Genomic DNA, 18,921 nt, shown 5'->3' with positions numbered 1-18,921 from the left:
GGTTCCTGCAAGGGTCTGCAGGCCACCCAACATTTGCATTGCTAATTTAATCCAAGGAAAACCCAGAAGGTTCCCAGACAGTGCTGGGTTCCCAGGACAATAGCTAAAGGCTTTCCCGGGCTCTTCAAGCAGCTAGATGGGATGGAATTTTTAGATAATTATCCCCCACTAAACTTGAGCTCCTATGCAAACTTATATCCCCCCACCATTCCCCTCGCACCGACCACCACCCTGGTGTGTTGGAGATACCTCGGCTCTCTGAGGGTGGCTCACATCAGATGGCTCCGGAGTTAAACGTTTCAGACTTTTGGGTGGTGAGAACTGATTAGCTTGTTTGTTCCCTGGGCTCGCCACTCTCCTACAGCCCTATTGGCCTTGGTGCTCTGGCCGTGGGCTGAAGGAGGCAGTCTGTGTTTATTGTGCTTGGTAAACTGAAGATCCACTTTATTTTTTATTTAAAAATTTTTAAAGACTTTATTCATTTATTTGGGAAAGAGAGAGAGAGAAAGAGACCACAGAGGGAGAGTGTGAGGGAGGAGCAGACCTTCCCCCTCCAGCAGGGAGCCCGATGTGGGGCTCGATCCCAGGACTCGGGGGCTCATGACCCCAGCTGGAGGCAGAGGCTTAACTGACTGAGCCACCCAGGCCCCCCCGAAGATCCACTTTAGAGACCCTGCCCCAACTAGTGCTGTGTCCAGGCCTGCTCCCCACCCAGCCCCAGGGAAGACACCTCAGGTGGTAAAGGCAGAGCAGGAGACACATCCTGTCCCTCCCGAGGGAAGGATCCAGGGCCCTCTGCCCCCAGTGCGGGCCGCAGGATGGGTTGCTCAGCTTGCCTGACTTACCCCGTCACCCCCCCACCCCAACTTTACAAACGTGCTGTTATTTCCACAAGGACCCAGCTTTATGTAACAAAACCCGTTTCCTCCAAGGGCACCCAGCCCTCCCAGGACCGGCGGACTTCCCCACATGGGAATCATTAAAAACAACCCTCGAGTTATTTCCTTATGTTGCTGTTTGTTTATTCTCCAGTCGCGTGTGAGTCAGCCCCATCATGATTTGTGGTGGTTTTGCTTATGAAATCTTACATAATTCTATTTCTCTCGTCATGTTGGGTCGAGCAGTGAGGCCCTATAGTGTTTTCTCATTGCACAACGTTTGCGAATCAATGGGGAGAACGGCGGGACAATGGGATGACCAGGCCCGAGCAGGCCGCAGTTTCGCAGGTAGGCCCGGCCGGGTGGCGACCGGGAGGGGGACACCGAGGCGACGGCTGAGGGACGAGAGCCAGGGAGCGAAAGAACAACAACGACAACGCTTCACACAGAAACCGACCAAATTTTTACTGCATTCGCTACACGCTGGTTCCAACATGCTGGTCCAGAGCGTGGCTGGCTACAAGCTGGCAAGGCCTCTACGGCTCCTCCAACAGCCTTTCCCTTCCCCGCCATGGACATTATTTATTTTGATCCTACTCACTGTCCCGAGTCCAGAGGCAGTTATTGAAAACACTCTTGACGCCAACAGTGAGTGGCTACGACACACGGATGAGGGTGGGGGCGATGTCCACCTGGGAACGTGGATCCGGAGAAATGGTTTGCGGAGGCCAGACGCCTCCTTAGTGCTAAGAGTATGATGGAGCTCAAAACCCACAACCGTTTTTGTTTGTTTGTTTGTTTGTTTGTTTGATGCCTGGAGTATATTGAAACTAGTTGTTCCTAACGTTATTTCATATTTTAAATAAAATATCTGACCTGATTTAAACCTTGTTTGTTTGCATACATCTTTGAGGCGTGCGCCTTCAAGTTATTCGTATTGATACAGGATGAAGATTACAAATATCTGCATAAAAAGAGCAACTGTGTGACTCTATATGAAGACAACAACCATCACATTCCACAGCACGGCATTGGTTAATCTTTGAATCATCAAGCATTATTTAAAACGAGAGAGAGAGAGAGAGAGAGAGAGAGAGAGGAAATATAACTGAACACAAGCGCCACGACAAAACAATCATAACAACAGAACCGAACCCAATTTTCTCTATTAATCATTTAAAATTTTTACCTCTGTTTCTAACACTTCTCATTAATTGTTATTTCCAGCTCCAGTAGCAGGATCAGATTTCTGCTGCCTCTGGGCAAATGAGTTATGATCTGATCTCAAGTTCCAAGGGAAATGCTCAAAGTTTTATTTTTCCCCAGTTGAATAAACAGTACTATGTATATTATCTCTTGTGTTAGAATAGTGTTGTCTTCACATAAGACTCAAATAATGGTATTAGTCATTCATTTCCTTGAACACAGACACCCTCACGCGTGCTGACAGGTTTATAAGGATGCGGTGGCAGCCGCGGTTCTGGGAGCTGCTAGATGATCGACTTTGATTTCTTGCAGTCCTGAGCGATGGAGCCCGGGTGTGTCTGGTTATTGTCCGCTTTCTCTCCCAGATGCTGGGCTTGTCTGGAAGATTAATACATTAACAAGAGCTGAAGGTCCAGGGTTGCACGTCTTCAGACATGTTTATTAGCAGATGGCACACAGGATTCAAAGGTCACCACAAAAGTGACATTTTAAAGTGAAACAACAATATTTATGTTCAGATAGTCTACTGATGAGATCATGTGGAAATGTTTTTGATTAAATTAGCTTATAAATGGTTGCCAATCTATAGACAACTTAAAATGCCAGGTCTGTTTACCAAATGTTTCCTTCTCACGCTCTCCCCGTTTACATATTAATGACTGAGTGGTGTTTTGGGGGTACGCTTATTTAACGTACAGGATTAATATATCTGGGTTTTACTTCCTGGGTTATCTATTTTTTTTTTCATTCTAAAAAAGTGTTATCTGCTATGTGTGTTCTGATATCTGTGATTATTAACGGCTTGGGAAGAGTTTGGATTCCATTACGTAAATGCAATTGCTTTCCATTTCTTTGGCATAAATTGGGCCTCTGAGAGAGACCCAAACTTCAGCCTCCCAGGTAAGATGTGATGTTCAATGTCATACAAAAAGCTACGGGCTGGATTCAAAAATACTCTCTAGAGCTGCCTTCTCGCCTCTGCAGCCCTTGGGAGCCAGGCTCGGGTGGCAATGTGTGCTCCTGCCTCTACAACACTGTGAAAAACAGCATGTGGTCGGGGGGGGGGTGGGGAACACCTCTTCTCAGCTCCTTTTTCTTTTCTCTCTCTCATGCCCACAACTTAGCAGGAGTGTGAATGAAAATGTTTAACTCAGAAAATGGCCCAGCCAGAAGAAAACTCAACGGCATGAAGCAAAAATCAGTGTTTTTTAAGAGTTGTGTAAGTCTCTAAGGTCAACAAAACTCACCTAAATATTTCCAGCAAGGGCATTAAGATGCAGAAATAGTGATCCTTTAGTAGATTAAAACTTTCACAGACGTATTATGGGAAATGCAAATGACCATATATGCTACTGTTTCTCCTTTATTTACATTGAATTGTACAATGAATGACTCTGTAAGATATTATTGTCTTGAGGGCTTTTTACCTTATTGTCGTCTATCTCATATTTTCTTTTGTACAGTTACAAAATTCGAAATGTAAGAATAGGGCAGAAGGTTTACTCACTTTTCAAGAGAACTTTTTTCAATATTCATTGCCCCTTCCATTGGATCCAGTCCTTGTTCGGAAAATTGTTTCAAGGCACTTAAAGCTGCCTGAAAATGAAAACAAACACACAAACAAGGAGATCCATTCACTGACTTTAATGTTAATAAACAGGTAATTGTAAAAGAGAGCTGAGATGTATAGTAAAGACTATCATTTTCATTGGTCTAAATAAACGCTTGTGTGCATCATTTAACAAAATTGCACTCGAAAGGCCGTATTATCATGGAGCAATGTATGTACCACGAGGGCTGTACTTCTGCGGAGGGTGGAGGGGGAGAGAGGAATCTCCAGTCTCAGGCCCTGTCCCTCATCCACGATTCTGTAAAGTCACAAAGTCTTTATCTGCAAATGTGAAAACACCTACTTTGAGCTATTACAGTTTGACAAGGACTTTGCATGACTTCCCCTCATGTGACTGAACCACGCATTCTCTTCCTCCAGATGGGAGGAACCTCGGATTTTCCCAACTGAGGTGCTCTTTCCAAAGTTAGCATAAAGCTACTGCTCGATGTTGCATTGAGCCCCAACCGAGTCACAGGAGGGGAGCCGAGGACTGGCCCCGAGACCCCGGTGCCTGCCAGGGGCTGGGAGGATGCCACTCTGCGGGGAGAGAGAGCCCGGCCCTCCTGGGGCCCCGGGGAGGCAGGCCTGGCCACAGCAGAGCCTCCCGAGGTGTTGATATGCCCGTCATGCGTGGGCCGCTGACGGGTGTTGACAGGCCGCTGGAGCCTCGCTGGATGGCTGGGAGGCACCAAAAATGCGATGCTGATAAGATCTACATAACTTGTTGACACTCTTGTGCGCGGTCCAAATTGTTATTTCTTCGAATAAGAATTTGGTTCTTCTGCCCCCCCCACCCTCCCCCTTTAAAGCCTCCATTTAGAAGGGCTTTGTTGAGTCCGAGATAGGTGTGAGCTGCCCCGGCCTGGAGATCCCCCTGGGTCACACTATGGTCGTCTGTATCTTCTCAACTGCCTTGGCAAGGGGCTGACTCTTGCAGTTTCCCAAACTTTTGTCCGCCAAAGGCCCCTTTTGGGTAGCTGACTAAATGTGTGATCCCTTGTCAATGTCATCATTCGTCATATCTTTTTTTTTTTTTTGGTTTTAGTTCTGAAGTTAATAAACTTAATTTATTTATTTATTTTTTTTGAGTAGTTTTAGTTGTACAGAAAAATCGAGCAGGGATGTCAGTGCCCCACCCCCACTAGTCCTGGCCGTGGTCCAGCTGCTGACATCAGCTGAGGCAGCAGGTAAGCGAGACTTCCAGCTGGGTAGAAGCAGTGTGGCTGCCTCACTGGGGTAGTATCACTGGGTGTATTGTGTCCCCACCTCCCCCCCCACCAAAAAAAAAAATCTATATGTTGAAATTCTGACCCCCGATACTTCCAAATTGTGGCCTTATTTGAAAATAGGGTCATTGCAGATGTAAGATGAGGTCCTACGAGATGGAATAGGATGGCCCCAAATCCAACATGATCAATGTCCTAATAAGAGGGGGAACTCTGGACGTGGACACACACACACACACACACACCATGTGGAGAGAAAGGCAGAGCTTGAAGTGATACAACAGAGGCTGAGGGATGTCAGCGATCAACAACAAGCACCAGACACTCGGGAGAGGCCTGGAACAGATTCTCTCTCACAGGAGGGAACCGACAGGACCAACACCCCGGGGTTTGACTCCCAGCCTCTAGAACTGTGGGAAGATGCATCGCTGTTGATTAAACTGCGCTGTTTGTGGTGTTTTGTTATGAGAACTCTAACAAACGAATGTAGGTACATCATAATTCCTTCTTAAGCATAGTGGAACCTCTCCCTCCTCCCTGTGATGTTGCCTTTTATCCTTTTTATTGTAAAAATAGTCTTCATTACAGGAAGATCATAATAGGTCCAAGCCCAAAAGAAATGCAGAAATATTCACAGTCCCAGCCAACCATTTACTGCCTGGTATAACGTCTCTCCAGATGCTTTCTAGCCCCGCCCCATATGCATATACGTTAACCTGGATCATCTCTTAACACTGTTTTATAACCTGTTCTTTTCGTTGAACACGAGCAGCGTTGCATGCCAATAGAGACATGTCAGTAGCATCATTTTGCCTGACTGCACAGTATATTGACCTTATGTGCCCTCTTATATTTAGCCGATCCCTACTTGGACATTTCGGACACTCCTAATATTGAAGCTCTTATTAACACCGCATCAAGCTTTCTAATGGTTAACATTTTTGCATACCATCTCAATAATTTCCTTGTGGTAAATTCCTAGAAATTGAATTTCTGGACCAAAAAGTACGCACATTTTTAAAGATCTGATATGAGCTTTCTCTCTGCCCTCAGAGAGGTTGTGACCACAGAAGCAATGTGAGGAGCTGATGTTTCTCTTAGGTGCTTTTGGAATTAACCTCTCAGAGCCACTTTGTGGGGCATTTGAGCAAACCGTTTTGTCATTTTATGACCTTATTTTTCATTTGTCCATCCTGACCACTTAACTTTATTCGCTAGATTTGGCTTTGAGTAAGGTTTGGCTGCTTTCAAAAATTAAATTCACTCTCAAAAGATCCAGATTTGGACACCCCCCCCCCCAATACCCAAGAGAAATCTGCAGAGGGATTTGGCGATTCATTCAATTGGGTGACCTCTGAGGTCCTTTCAGGTCCTGGAATGCTGGGGTGCTGGAGATGGACGTCCTGGGTGAGTCTCTGTGAACAGTCTTGTATGTGTGCACGTTCTCACAGGCTTCTTACATGAACCTGAGCCTGGAGTCCCGCCTCACGTATGCATGTATGGGGGGAAGCACCAGGCCCTCTCACTGTTAGGCTCCAAAGACCAGTCCATGCCTGACCTTTCTAAATAGCCCAACTTCATAGGGGGTGGGGATGGTGCTAATGAACTTATAGGTCTTTGTGTATTCAACAAACGAACAACTGTTCTTTTTTCTGATCCATTTGTATGTGAATTACTGTCAGGAATGCTAATTTTGATCATTTTCTTCCCAAATGAACTATTGTGGAGGGCTGCTCAGTACCCCCAAATTTAAATCTGCAGTGTGGTATAGCTGAATGAGACAGACAAGAACTCCAGGGCTTCTTGGTCCTGTTTTATTTCCAACAAGACCAAAAGGGCAACCAAAACAACTTTTAAAAACAGTTTTTAAAAAGCCATTTATAGGCTAGTTGCAGCCCATTTTCACTGGTTGTTTTTGGAATACTTGTTGCCTGAAGACCTGGAACCAAATGTCGTGCTACACCAAGTCTAGGACCCAGTGACACCTGCTCTGTTCCATCCAAAAAGAGAAGCATACAGGCCAGGTCTCAGAGAGAAGGTTCAGTGTTTTAGCTCTTGCAAAATCTCCTGGATGATTTTATCAACATGTCAAGCAGGTCCCCGTGCACTTTCAAAATGCCTGTCATCACTCAAAGAATGTACTGCAGGTTGGAATGGCGGCATGCTCTTTCACTCAATGCCATGAATAGATTTTCAGAATTCTTGCACAGCTGCTTCCCTCCAAAGGTATGCTTAAAGGCTTCCAAATAATATTCCCTTATTTATCTGATGAGATAATTCAACCCACATCTTATTGATAAACCTGAATACAATTGCTTATAAATATGAGAGGAATTCTTAGTAATTTATAAAAGACAATGAAGATGATTTATCTTCTCTGTAAACAGTATTAGCTACCATTTGATGAACATCACTCTGCCACAGTCATGAGACCAAGCCCTTTACCAGGGTGACCTCAGGTGTTACTACAGTCCTGCAGGTGGGTCCTACCCATGAGGAATTCAGGAACCTACTCGAGGTTACACAGCTAGCAAAGGTCAGAGTAGAGATTTGAACCCAGCACACATTCTTGACCAGATCACTTTATTTCCTTCAAACCTAGCCAACTTCAGCATGACTTCTTTCAATATCATTATTTCCAGATCACTCTTATTCCCTCCTCTGTATTCATTCTATTAATTATTATTCCCCCCCAATAGTTACTGGAGGTAAGCTCATATAATTATCCCTATTTTCTAGAAAAGGGGTTTATTATCTCGTGGGGATCACAGTCAGCTTCCACAGCCTTCTTGTGGTCCCTGGCTTGACTTCTGAGGCTTCCTTCAGCACTTCTCTAACACTTGTAGTTTGGGCTAAAATTAAATTGCTATAGTAATTATTTTGTCACTTAGAATTATCCAGTGACTCCCAACAAGGTAATTCAACTGTCCGTTTCTTAACATTCTGAGGGTGCTAAGTCTTGCTCTCTTTTTTTCCTTCCTGTATCATTCTGAGAAGCGTTCATTCCTTACCTGCATGGGATTGCTGGCTGGAGGGAAAGAAAAGCTGCAGGGTTGGCCTGAGACCATGGTATGTAGGATACTACAGCGAAAGGAGGTGCTGGGATTGCAAAGGCGAATAGACAGGGACAGGACAGAGAGCTGGGAGATGATTTATAGAGAGAGATAAGTCAAATATGTTTAGGGAAGCCAAGATGGGCAGGGGGTGCCGACCAGGTGCCTCCTCCTACAGGTACTAATAGAACACTGGCCCTGCTTCTTCTCCCACAGGTAGAGAGCTCAAATGGGGAGATCCCTCCCTACCCCCAACTCATCGGCCACTACCAGATAGGATACTTTGCAGATGAAAAAATTCCATCTGTGAGATGAGTGTGCTTCACTTTCTACAGAAGAAATGGCTACAAGAATAGGATAATGCAGCAATGCCTGAAATAGCTCCATTCATTTAGCAAGTCTCAATTATCAATCATTTCAAAGAACAATGTACAATGGAATGGCTTTGCAAACAGATGCTACAATTTAACAGTCCACAAAAAAACATTTTATTATACACATCCAAACCTGTCCAGAAGGTGGTAAAATCAACGAAATCTCCATGGTTAAGCTACCCCAACTGAATAAATTGTTACTTGCTTAGAGGCCAGTTGTTTAAAAAGAGAGAGAGAGAGAGAGAGAGAGAGAGAGAGAGAGAGAGCATATTATAAAAATGATAGATAACAGTAAAGGACATTGTAGTGAGGGAAAAATCAAATAACTCTCATTTGGAGAGACATCTGAAGCCTGATTAAGGAGCAAGTTCTCACTGTCTGCTACTGAGAGGATAAATAGATAACAAGACGCTCAGCTCTTAGTGTCTCTGTTCACTCCTCAGCCTGGACAGTTTGCTGTGTGATAAATGTCAACTAATGTTGAGGAGTCGTGGGAAGGAGGTAAATCTGGGTGCCTTAATGAGGAACATCCTGAACGAGGCTTAAACCCAAGTTGTATAACTTCCCACACACTGTGGATTTGAGAATTTCAAAGATGCACTAACAGAAGTACCCAGAACCCTCCGTAAGGCTCTGGCCATAAACAAATAGACAACTCAATGATTTCATTTCCAAGGTCAGAAAATGTTTCCTACCAAATCAAAACAAACTCACTCAGCATCCAAGTGTATGTTACCACAGTCTGCCAAGTGGAATCTCAAACTGTAGCTTTATGACCATTTATGTGTTCTGAGATAAAAAAGAAGAAAGAAAGAAGAAAGAGAGAAAGAAAGAAAGAAAAAGAAAGAAAGAAAGAAAGAAAGAAGAAAGAAGAAAGAAAGAAAGAAAGAAAGAAAGAAAGAAAGAAAGAAAGAAAGAAAGAAAAAGAAAGAAAGAAGAAAAAAAGAGGGTATTCAAGGCAATTCATGTAGCTTGGTTTGAAATGAGAAAAACTTTTAAGAAGCATTTTAAAGAAGTGGATGACATTTCCTGTTCTTATTCCTGTCTTTTCATCTTAACACTTGTATCCATTTGTGTGTGTGTTTCCCTTAAAAGAAAGCATCTACATAGATACGTAGAAATATTTTGGTCCCCAACAGATTTTACAACTGTTTTGTGAGGAAAGCCCCACAGGTTCTTGAACAGATGTCGCTACCATTTCATGGATCACTTGTTTTGTGCGTAGTTATAGCAATACCAGAAACAAGATGCCAGGAAGATACTTTCCATGCCTGTTTGTTGGTCTTGGTTCGCACGCATGCACGCACGCCTGTGTGTGTGTGTGTGTGTGTGTGTGTGTGTGTGTCTGCAGAATGGAGGTGAGTCTTCCCAGCCATTTCTACAATTTCTAACTTTCCTCTCATTAATCAGCAATTAGCAAATTGTGTTGGAAACAATGCCGAGTCTTCCTGCTTCCTTCCTCAGAGGCTAAATGTAACAGCATTAAAGCATTTTTTTGTGAGACGACGATGGTCTTTACTAGCAAAAATGTGAATTTTAACTCATCCCTTTATGACACACGGTTCTTCTTGTAGTGTTTTAAACACAATGTCCAATGGATGTTTTTATTTCCTTTTTTCCCCATTTCACACTTTTCCCACCGATTTTATGTCCTGAATCCCACAAACAGGCTGTTCCCATTAAAGTCAATGGCAACCACACACGCCTGAATGTGGCCTTCATTTTTAAGTCAGTATCCAAGGTTTGTTTTGTTTTGCCTTTTCCCCTGAAGTGCTTGCTCATGTGGAATTCTTCCTGGGAGCAGCTCTAACTGCTAGATTCACTTCAGAATGCACACACTGGTCATATGTACAGCTCCCTAAATCAGTCTTCTTAAATGAGAAAATGATAGGCTTCAAACGGCAAACGTCTTTATTTGCAGTGAGGACTCCTCTAACTTCTCATCCCAACAATCTTTGGGACTGGCTCTCTATTAAATCATTCCAATGACTGAAAACCAGCAGGTTCTTCAGTAAGCTTAAGGCTTAGTGCTCAAAGAATGTGAATTTTATTTAACATTCCTAAGTTATCATTTTCTTGCTTTGAAAGTCTATAACAAAATGCCAAGTCTCTCTTTCTCTAAAATAAAAGAAACCAAAAAGAGAACATTGTATTTCTAAATTGTCTCACATGGAGATCGGATCCTCAGTCTATAACATTTCAGATGAATCAATGATAGGACTTGAAAAGTAAAATGAAAAAGGATTATACTAAGCTCTCATTAAACCATCTGCTGCCCTGATTCTAACAATTTCATATAGTCTGCACTTTCTACTTATGCGCACATAATCCTATTGGTTCGTGTAATTTCCATAAAATTGGTACTTTGTGAATGGCTTACTGTTGGAACAAAGGGATGTCAGCCTGCGGAGGTGATGGCTATACATCATTAAATTAAAAAAAAAAAAAAAGGCAGGCTGTGGTCTGAAGACATGCAGGTTTTAGACAATCTATTAAAGCAGAGAACAGGAATTTTGACTCTAGAATTAGGGGACTTAGTACAAAATTGGGCACTTAGACTACAGACTTAGGCATCATCTATATTCGGTGGTTAGGCTCTTACGTTGGGTAATCCATGGAGCTGCCAGCCTTGACAATGATACAGAGTGTAATTTAAAGCAGGATTAACAGTGCTGAGGAGTGTTTGTGGTGTGTTCAGAACAAACATCAGCAGTGGTAGTCATGCTGCCATGTCCTACTCCAATCACACTGTTTCTGTTTTACCAACACCATTCTTTTTAGAATTCTTGCATTGTCCTGTATTTAATTAGTTTTGATTCAACAAAAAATCCCCTCTGTAATGGAGGGTTATGACAACGTGCTGTTGAGTACCAATGCAGGTGTCCATGAATGGCAGCAGGGTTGCTTTGTCCTCGGCGGGACGATGCCCAGAGACGTGTCCATGTCCTAACCTCCAGAAGGTGCGTATGTTACCTCACATGGCAAAAGTGATTTTGCAGATGAGATTGAGGTATAAACATTGAGATGGGGAGATAAACATTGAGGTGGGTCCAATCTGATCACATGAGTCCTTAAAATCAGAGAATCTTTCCTGGCTTTGGTGGGAAAGGAAGATATGGCCAGGAAAAAATGGTCAGAGCGATGTTTTGAAGACAGAGGAAGGGGAACCTAAGCCAAGGAATGAATGTAGGTGGCCTCTAGAAGCTGGAAAAGGTAAAAGGACCAATTTGACCTTCAAGTAAAAACAAAACAAAACACAAAACAAAACCCTGCTGATACCTTGATTTTAGGCCAGAAAGACCCTCATCTGACTTCTTATCTATAGAATTCTAAGATAATTCATTTGCGTTGTTAAGCCATTAGGTTCAGTAATTTGTCATAGCAGTAAGAAAAACTAATTTACTCATCAACTGGACAAAGAAGGGTGGAGAGCATGCCATTTGGAGTCTATCAGGCCTAGACTAAAACGCAGCCCTACTGAGGACCAGCTGTGTGTTAATGAAAGTTACTTTACCTCTCTGAGCTTCTTTTTCATAATCTGTAAATGGACTACAACACCGTCTGCACTGGATTGTTTGAAGGGTTAATGCCTGGACCATAAATGAGAGCTTTTATTACACATCTCTCTCTTTTGAGAGCAATATCCAGTCATGAAATTCTTTATACTCTCTAGCTTCATGTTCATTTATGTCCAGTTTCTTATATATATTTCTATTATTTTTTCTAGCTCATTGCTTACCGATCTCGCTTCCCAAGAGAACTCTATCATTATGCCTACCACTTAAGCAAAAGCCATTAATAACTTCCAGCCACCAAATAACATTCTGTATCCTTGGCCTGGCATTCAAGGCCATCCATCAGCTGGTCCCATTCTACTCTACTGCCTCATTTACTACAATCTCATTACAGAGTGTCTCCCAGAGTGTAATGCCCAGACCAACAGACCAGTCATCAGCCCCAGGAATACCTGGCAGGTGTCAGTGTTATCAAGAGCTACCCAGCCACTTGGCCTGGAAGCCTCGCCCACATGGAGCTCCTGCCCTGGTCTGATGGATCTACTTCTTGTCTACTGGAGACATCTGAGTTTTCTTACCTCCACACCTTTGCTCCTACAGTCTTTCATCTTCCCAGGGTGGACATCTCCAATGCCCAGCTTGTTTCCCACCTATGAACTTCTGATGGCCCTTGCCATCTGCCTCCCTGAACTGTGGGTTATCTTTAATGTGTTTGCGTACTGTTTCTCAAATAGTTGGCCAGCCCTTGGCTGGCAGAGCCATTGTCCTGTTGGAAATCAACACCTGTGTTTATAGAACATCTTCAAGGAACATTCCTTGGTTCATTATCCATTGACTTCCATCGGAAGCTCCCCAAAACAGACAAGTGCTCACAGATATGTTTCTGCTTTCTGTTTCTCTCTATTCTCGGTCAGCATCTTGTTCTCACTTGTTTTTCATCACTTCGGGGCATCCTCCAAAACTTCTGTCCTATGAGGCTCTCTCTCCTCCTTTTACACACCCCTCCCATCTCCACACAAGCTCTTCGGACAATATGTTATAGGACAAACAGTCCCAGGAAAGCAGAGCCGGGTCATCTCTATCTTCCATGTGAGATAAAATTCTGTCTCACAATCTACCTCCAATGACTATAGATGATAGCTACCGACTTTTTGAAATGTCAATCACTTGGGTTTTGGCTTCTGTCATCTTTGGGTCTGTAACTAGTGTTTCCCCCTCTCTGGGCCAGTGTGAGGTCTACAAAGAAAGTGCCTGGGAAATCTTTCCTGGAAGGACACAATGGGGGCTTTGCCTGGGATCTTCAAGGTGGTACATCCTGAAACAGAGGACCAGAGGGGAGTCTCTTCCACCCAAGGAGAGCCTGGTTCTGGAGGGCAATAGTGCCTGAATTCTGCTCTGCCCCAAAGGTCTCTTAGGGACTTCATGGTTCTTTGATACTCTACTCCAAAGAGAAGGAGAAGTATTGCCCTTGAACATGGGGCACACACTGTTCTGTCTACCCAGAAATTCTAGTTAGGTTTGAGTATGTGATTGAAAAAGATGTATAGTTATTTCATAATTTTTATTACATTTAATGTGCTCTTGGATGGCATGGCTGTAGGGGGAAGGTGAGAACGACAGGGAGTGATGGTCAATCAGTAAACCCTATGAAGTTCTGTTCAGAACTTTTGGTTGTACTGAAATAGATCCAAGGTGGTAAAGGCAGGTGGGTTGCAGACTTTGCTGATTCCCTCAACGGGTGAGGCATTCAGAAACCTGATTTCTTAGGGCACCAGGGCAGCTCAGTGGTTGAGCTTCTGCCTTCAGCTCAGGGCGTGATCCTGGGGTCCTAGGATTGAATTCCACATCAGCCTCCTTACAGGGAGCCTACTTCTTCCTCTGCCTATATCTCTGCCTTTCTCTCTGTGTCTCTCATGAATAAAATAAAATCTAGAAGAAGAAGAAGAAGAAGAAGAAGAAGAAGAAGAAGAAGAAGAAGAAGCAGCCTGATTTTTTTCTTGGGGCATTTGGTGGCCATTCTAGTGGTCAGATTACAGCAGAGAGGGGGCCAGGATAGATATTTACCTATAGCCCAAATGGCTCCTTAGCTTCTTACTGACATCTGATTTTACACACACACACACACACACACACACACACACACACACACACGTATGTATATTTACTTTTTAAAATGAAAGTTCCAAACACTCATAAAAGTACAAAGAATAGTATACTGAACTCTCACACATTTATCACCCAGATTAAGAATTATCAATATTTTGCCAATATTGCTTCATATATTGTCATGTTTTCCTGGAGGATTCTAAATCAGGTATCAGAGAAAGACACTTGCCGTGATCACACCTAACAAAAGTAAGAACAAATCCTTTCTGTCATCTAAATTCCCAGGTCATGCTAAACTTTTCCTGATAGCCTCAAAGATGTCTTTTAAAGTTGATTTTTGAATCTACATCCCAAAGTTCATGCATTGTATTTGACTGCTCTTTTAAGATCTAAGAATCCTGTGGAAGGCAGAATAATGGCAAAGATGTCCAGGACCTAATCCCTGCCAGGACCCGGGGGAGGAGGCGATTAGCCTGGATTGCCCAGAGTGACCAGTCTAACCAGAGTCCCTAACCTCAGGGGTCCTCTCCCAGTACCGGTCAGAGAGGGACATGTGAAGCTAGAAGTCCAAGAAATGGATTCTCCCCTGGAGCTTCCAGAAAGGAACACGGCACTGCCGACACTTTGATTTTAGCCTGGAAGATGTTGTCTCCGACCACTGAGATGAGACACTGGTCCTGTTTTACGCCACCATTCCATCGGGGGGTGTGGGGGGGACTGAAGGTCATGTGGAGCTGTGAAGGGCTGAGGCCCTACTCTCTCCTGAGACCAGCTGGTGTTGGGCCCAAGAGGGAGACTGGGAAGCAGCGGGGCCAGCCGTGCTGGGTGCCTTCTTGCTGTTGCTGGATCTCTGAGGACCACAGAAGGCAGGAGTGAAGAGCTCCTCACCCTGCTCCAAGCAAGTTGCACACTGACGTCAAGTCACTCATCACCTAAATCTTGTGAAGACCTTCCTCCACGTTAGGCACCTAGGACCACTCTCCTCTTCACCCCTAACTCTCTCTACTGGCTTCCTTTCTGTTCCTCATCCTGGACCAGCTCTGTCTCACCTCGGGGATTCAGGCCTGGCCACCCCTTCTCATGACTAACTGCTTCTCAGCCTTCCGATCTTGGCTCTGGAACAGAAGTGAACCCCATCTAGCATGCCCCCACCCCCAGCCACAGAGTGGGGGCAATGGAGAGTGAGGAGGTACAGAGTCTGCGGCAGAGGCTGTGGACCTGTCTGGGTAGGAGGGTGAGTGACGACCCCCGGCTGGACTCAGCAGGAAGGACTGACCTAACAGGGGGACCACTTAGGTGAGGCCAAGATCCAAAGCTAGGCGAATTCAGGGTCATTGTCAAGGTTGGAGCCCAGATAGGCCAGGACCCCATATTCACTGGGCTCACCAGAACCTATAACTGGATGTTTATTAATCAGCAACATCATATTTTTTTGTAATACTAAAAGGCTAGGTTTCCATTGATTTGGGAGACCTCCAGCCCTCTTGCTTTTCTTCTTACATCACTGGGCATCTCTTCGTAGTTTCCTCAACTGCTGGCTTTTGCCTTGCCCTGACTTTTAAGTCCATCCTTGGGCCTCTTATCTTCTCTATCATTATTTTCTCCCTAGATGATTTCACTGGGGACTATGACTTAGATCTCTTGTAAACATGGATTGCCCCCAATTCCTATCTTCAGTCTGGCCTTCTGCCCTGGAGTTCATACATACAACCACCTGGTGGATTTCTCCCCTTAGGGGTGTAAAAGGCATTTAGAATCTGCCAAGACCTGAATCCGTGATTACCATTCTCCAAAACACTCCTCTCCCAAGATGTGTAACCCTCATTCAACCAGCAGCTCTGACAAAATCCCCTAGGAATCAACCCCATTCACTTCCCACATCTGACCCATTATCAAGTTCTATTGGTTCCTCTTTGAAATGCATCCAACATCCAAATATGTCTCGACACTTGCTCTCCTGCCATCCCAGTCCAGGTCATTGTCATCTCTCAGCAAGACTCATGCCATAGCTTCCTAACCAGATCTCTCTGTAGCTTATGCTCACCTAAGGCCATTCCTCCAAATACATCCAGAGCAACAGGTGTGAAATATAGATGAGAACAGTTCAGGACCCTGCTCAAAACTCTCCAGGAGCTTCTGGTTGCTCTCAGAACAAAACCCCAATTTCTGACTTGATACAAAGCCCTGGGTGACCCTAACCCAGCTACATTTTCCCTACCGTGCTCCCCCATACCCACAGAGCTCCAGCCATGCCAGCCTCTCTTCTCTTTGTAGAACACCCTGAATTCATTCCCGTCTCAAGGATTTCCATATGCTTTCCCTTAGACCTGGGACTCTTTTCCCAGTTCTTCACATAGGCTCTCTCCCTCACTCCATCCGCTTCTCTACTCAGTTGGCACCCTGGTGACCACTGGACCTAGACAAGCTGAGTGTTCTCACAGCTCCTCACACTGCCTCATTTGTAGTGCTTGTTGCTTCTGAATCAGGACCTAGAATAGTATACACTCAATAAATAGTCATTAGTTTAATGACTTAAAAGACTGAATAATTAAAAACAAGCTTCATGTTCAAGAAGTCCTACCCACCTTATATATACAGTTTATTAATTCTCAGAAGTTCTCTATGGAAATTAGGGAGTAAATCATTTCCCCCACTTATTGAAACTCAGAAGTAGCCATTCATTTGATGTTTAAAGACTGGTTATTCAGCTGGAATGAGTAGGTGCTAAATGTTAGTCTTTTAAATGAAGAAAGTAAAGCATAATGATAGGTCTCCAACATAAGTGTTCTCAAGTGTTGTAAACTTATTGTACGTGAATTAGTGCAACCTCGGAAGAAACTTTATTGAAATTAACTGTAATTTTTTTTCCTAGAAAGTTTTCATTTTTCAAACTAAGAGAAATGCAAAGTCACTCTAAAGTTCAAGTAAACTGTATCTTCTTTTTCTGGTTACCACTGACAGAAAAGCATATCACTGGTAATATCACACTTGGTTTGGTGATTTTTAGAAATTCTGTTAAAAGTAACTTTTAAAGTCTATGCTTAAATAACTATCTCAAAGGAAAAACTAGTATCTTGATTCCCTAAATCATCTTCATTAAGACAATATAATCAAAGAAAGAGATTTGCTTTGTGTTTAAATATTCATGATCACAAATGGTCCTCTTCTTCTACCTCTACCCGCAAATAAGAAGAAATTTAGTACACTTTTGGGGATATGCTTGAGGTCTGCCAAATACTTAAGTAAAAAAATTCTCCTAAGTTGTGTCAAGAAACTGCTGGTACTCTAACAGGCTCCACACATTCTAATATATCCAAACACACTTTTTTTTTTTTTTCTAATTGCTTGGCTGCAGACGAAGATGTGAAGTTATAAGAATTTATGTGATGATCAGTGATGGAATCCTAATCCATCTTAAGCTGTAAGCATGACAACTGGCAGTTCCCGACGTGTATTAAGAGGCAGAGAATTTTTTTCTTTTGCCTGAGGGTACATTCCCTTTCAAAAGAAAAATATTTTTCTTCATTTGCTTTCTAAAGATATCACATTAAACTCTACTCTTAATGGTTAATCTTTTAAGGAGGCAAGGTAGACTGGAGAGAGAATCTGTGATAGATTTATAAATTGGGGGTAAAATGTAACACGAGGCATTCCAATATGCAATTTCAAATCAAAACCTTAACTTGGGCAAGGGACATTATATCAGCCAACAGCATTCTTTAGAAATGCCTGACATTCAGTTGGATAGAATTGTATATTGAAATAGATTGTAGGCATATTGTGAATGTTTTTCCTCTAGCATCTGGTAGCATCAAAGCCCAGGAGGAAGAGTGGGTGACCATGCCAGAATTTAAAAGCTGCCTTTTGGATAAAAATGTGGAAAGGATATAAATTAAGTTATCAAAAGGCTAGAAGAATTTGCTGAAAGGGGAGGGGGGAGGGTGCTAAAAGCAATAAGCCATTTGGAATTTGATAGCGTGCAATTTTCAAGCTTTGTATAGCTAGTCTTATTAGCCAAGTAAGGATAAAATGGTATTTCAAAAGAGAAAAATTAATTAATGAATGAACAAGCATAAAAAGCAAGAACGCAATAACTGATCAGTAAACGTAAGTAGTACTTATGGTATCTGAGATGCAATGTGGGATGAGCCCCAAGGGAAATCAGGCACCTCCTCTATGAAGCCTTTCTATATTTGGAAGAGAGTAGTGACTTGTGATTTCTGTACTCTGTGTATTAGTCAAGATAAACTAACTGCTGAACAAACACCCCCAGAGTCTCAATGTTCATTAAGACCAATTGGGTGGGGGCAGCCTGGGTGGCTCAGCGGTTTAGCACCGCCTTCAGCCCACGGAGTGATCCTGGAGCCCCAGGATTGAGTTCCACATTGGGCTCCTTGCATGGAGCCAGCTTCTCCCTCTGCCTGTGTCACTGTCTCTCTCTCTCTCTCTCTCTCTCTCTCTGTGTCTCATGAATAAATAAATAAAATCTTAAAAAAAAAAAAAAGACCAATTAGGTGTTCCTGGGCTGTGGATCCAAGTCAAGCAGGGTCCCAGGCCCCTTCCCTCTTGTGACTCTGCCCTCTTCTAGTCTAGCATTATGGTCCTCTCCATTTAGCCAGTAGAAGGGAAAATAAAACAGAAGACAGTATGTAGGAAGATTTCATAAAAGAGGATGAAAGCCTCCATACTCCATTGAACAGAATCCGAGGACAGATTATACCTAACTCTATGACTACACCCATCTCCAGTCTTGCTGTGAGCTGAGGAGAAGAGGAAGCAGGTGTGGTGAGTAATTAGGCTCTACCACAAGTGGTATCATGTTACTGCACTCACTTGCTGAGGCATCTACATGTCTATCTTCTCACGCTAAAACTGTAAGTCTCCAGTAGGGTACAATTGGGTCTTATTTGTTTTGGTAGCTATAGCACTAATGCTGGCATGGAGTTAGTGT

General features: G+C 43.4%; 1 protein-coding gene across 2 annotated transcripts in view; it reads right to left on the bottom strand.

Annotated features, from left to right (window-relative positions):
* Positions 1 to 1,318: 1,318 nt before the first annotated feature.
* STAU2 (staufen double-stranded RNA binding protein 2) overlaps positions 1,319 to 18,921 on the bottom strand; it is a 297,168-nt gene continuing 279,565 nt past the window's right edge. For both annotated transcript variants that reach the window (XM_041769195.1, XM_041769205.1), the window contains 2 exons: positions 3,592 to 3,680; positions 1,319 to 2,462 (listed from right to left, as the gene is read on the bottom strand). In XM_041769195.1, coding sequence (XP_041625129.1) covers positions 2,369 to 2,462; positions 3,592 to 3,680 — 183 coding nt within the window. In that variant the 3' untranslated portion in view covers positions 1,319 to 2,368. The remainder of the gene's footprint in view (positions 2,463 to 3,591; positions 3,681 to 18,921) is intronic.

This window comes from Vulpes lagopus, chromosome 9, assembly GCF_018345385.1.
Source record: "Vulpes lagopus strain Blue_001 chromosome 9, ASM1834538v1, whole genome shotgun sequence".
Lineage (NCBI taxonomy): Eukaryota > Metazoa > Chordata > Mammalia > Carnivora > Canidae > Vulpes > Vulpes lagopus.
The sequence above is the reverse complement of the archived record's forward strand: the minus strand, read 5'-3'. Positions and strand labels throughout refer to the sequence as shown.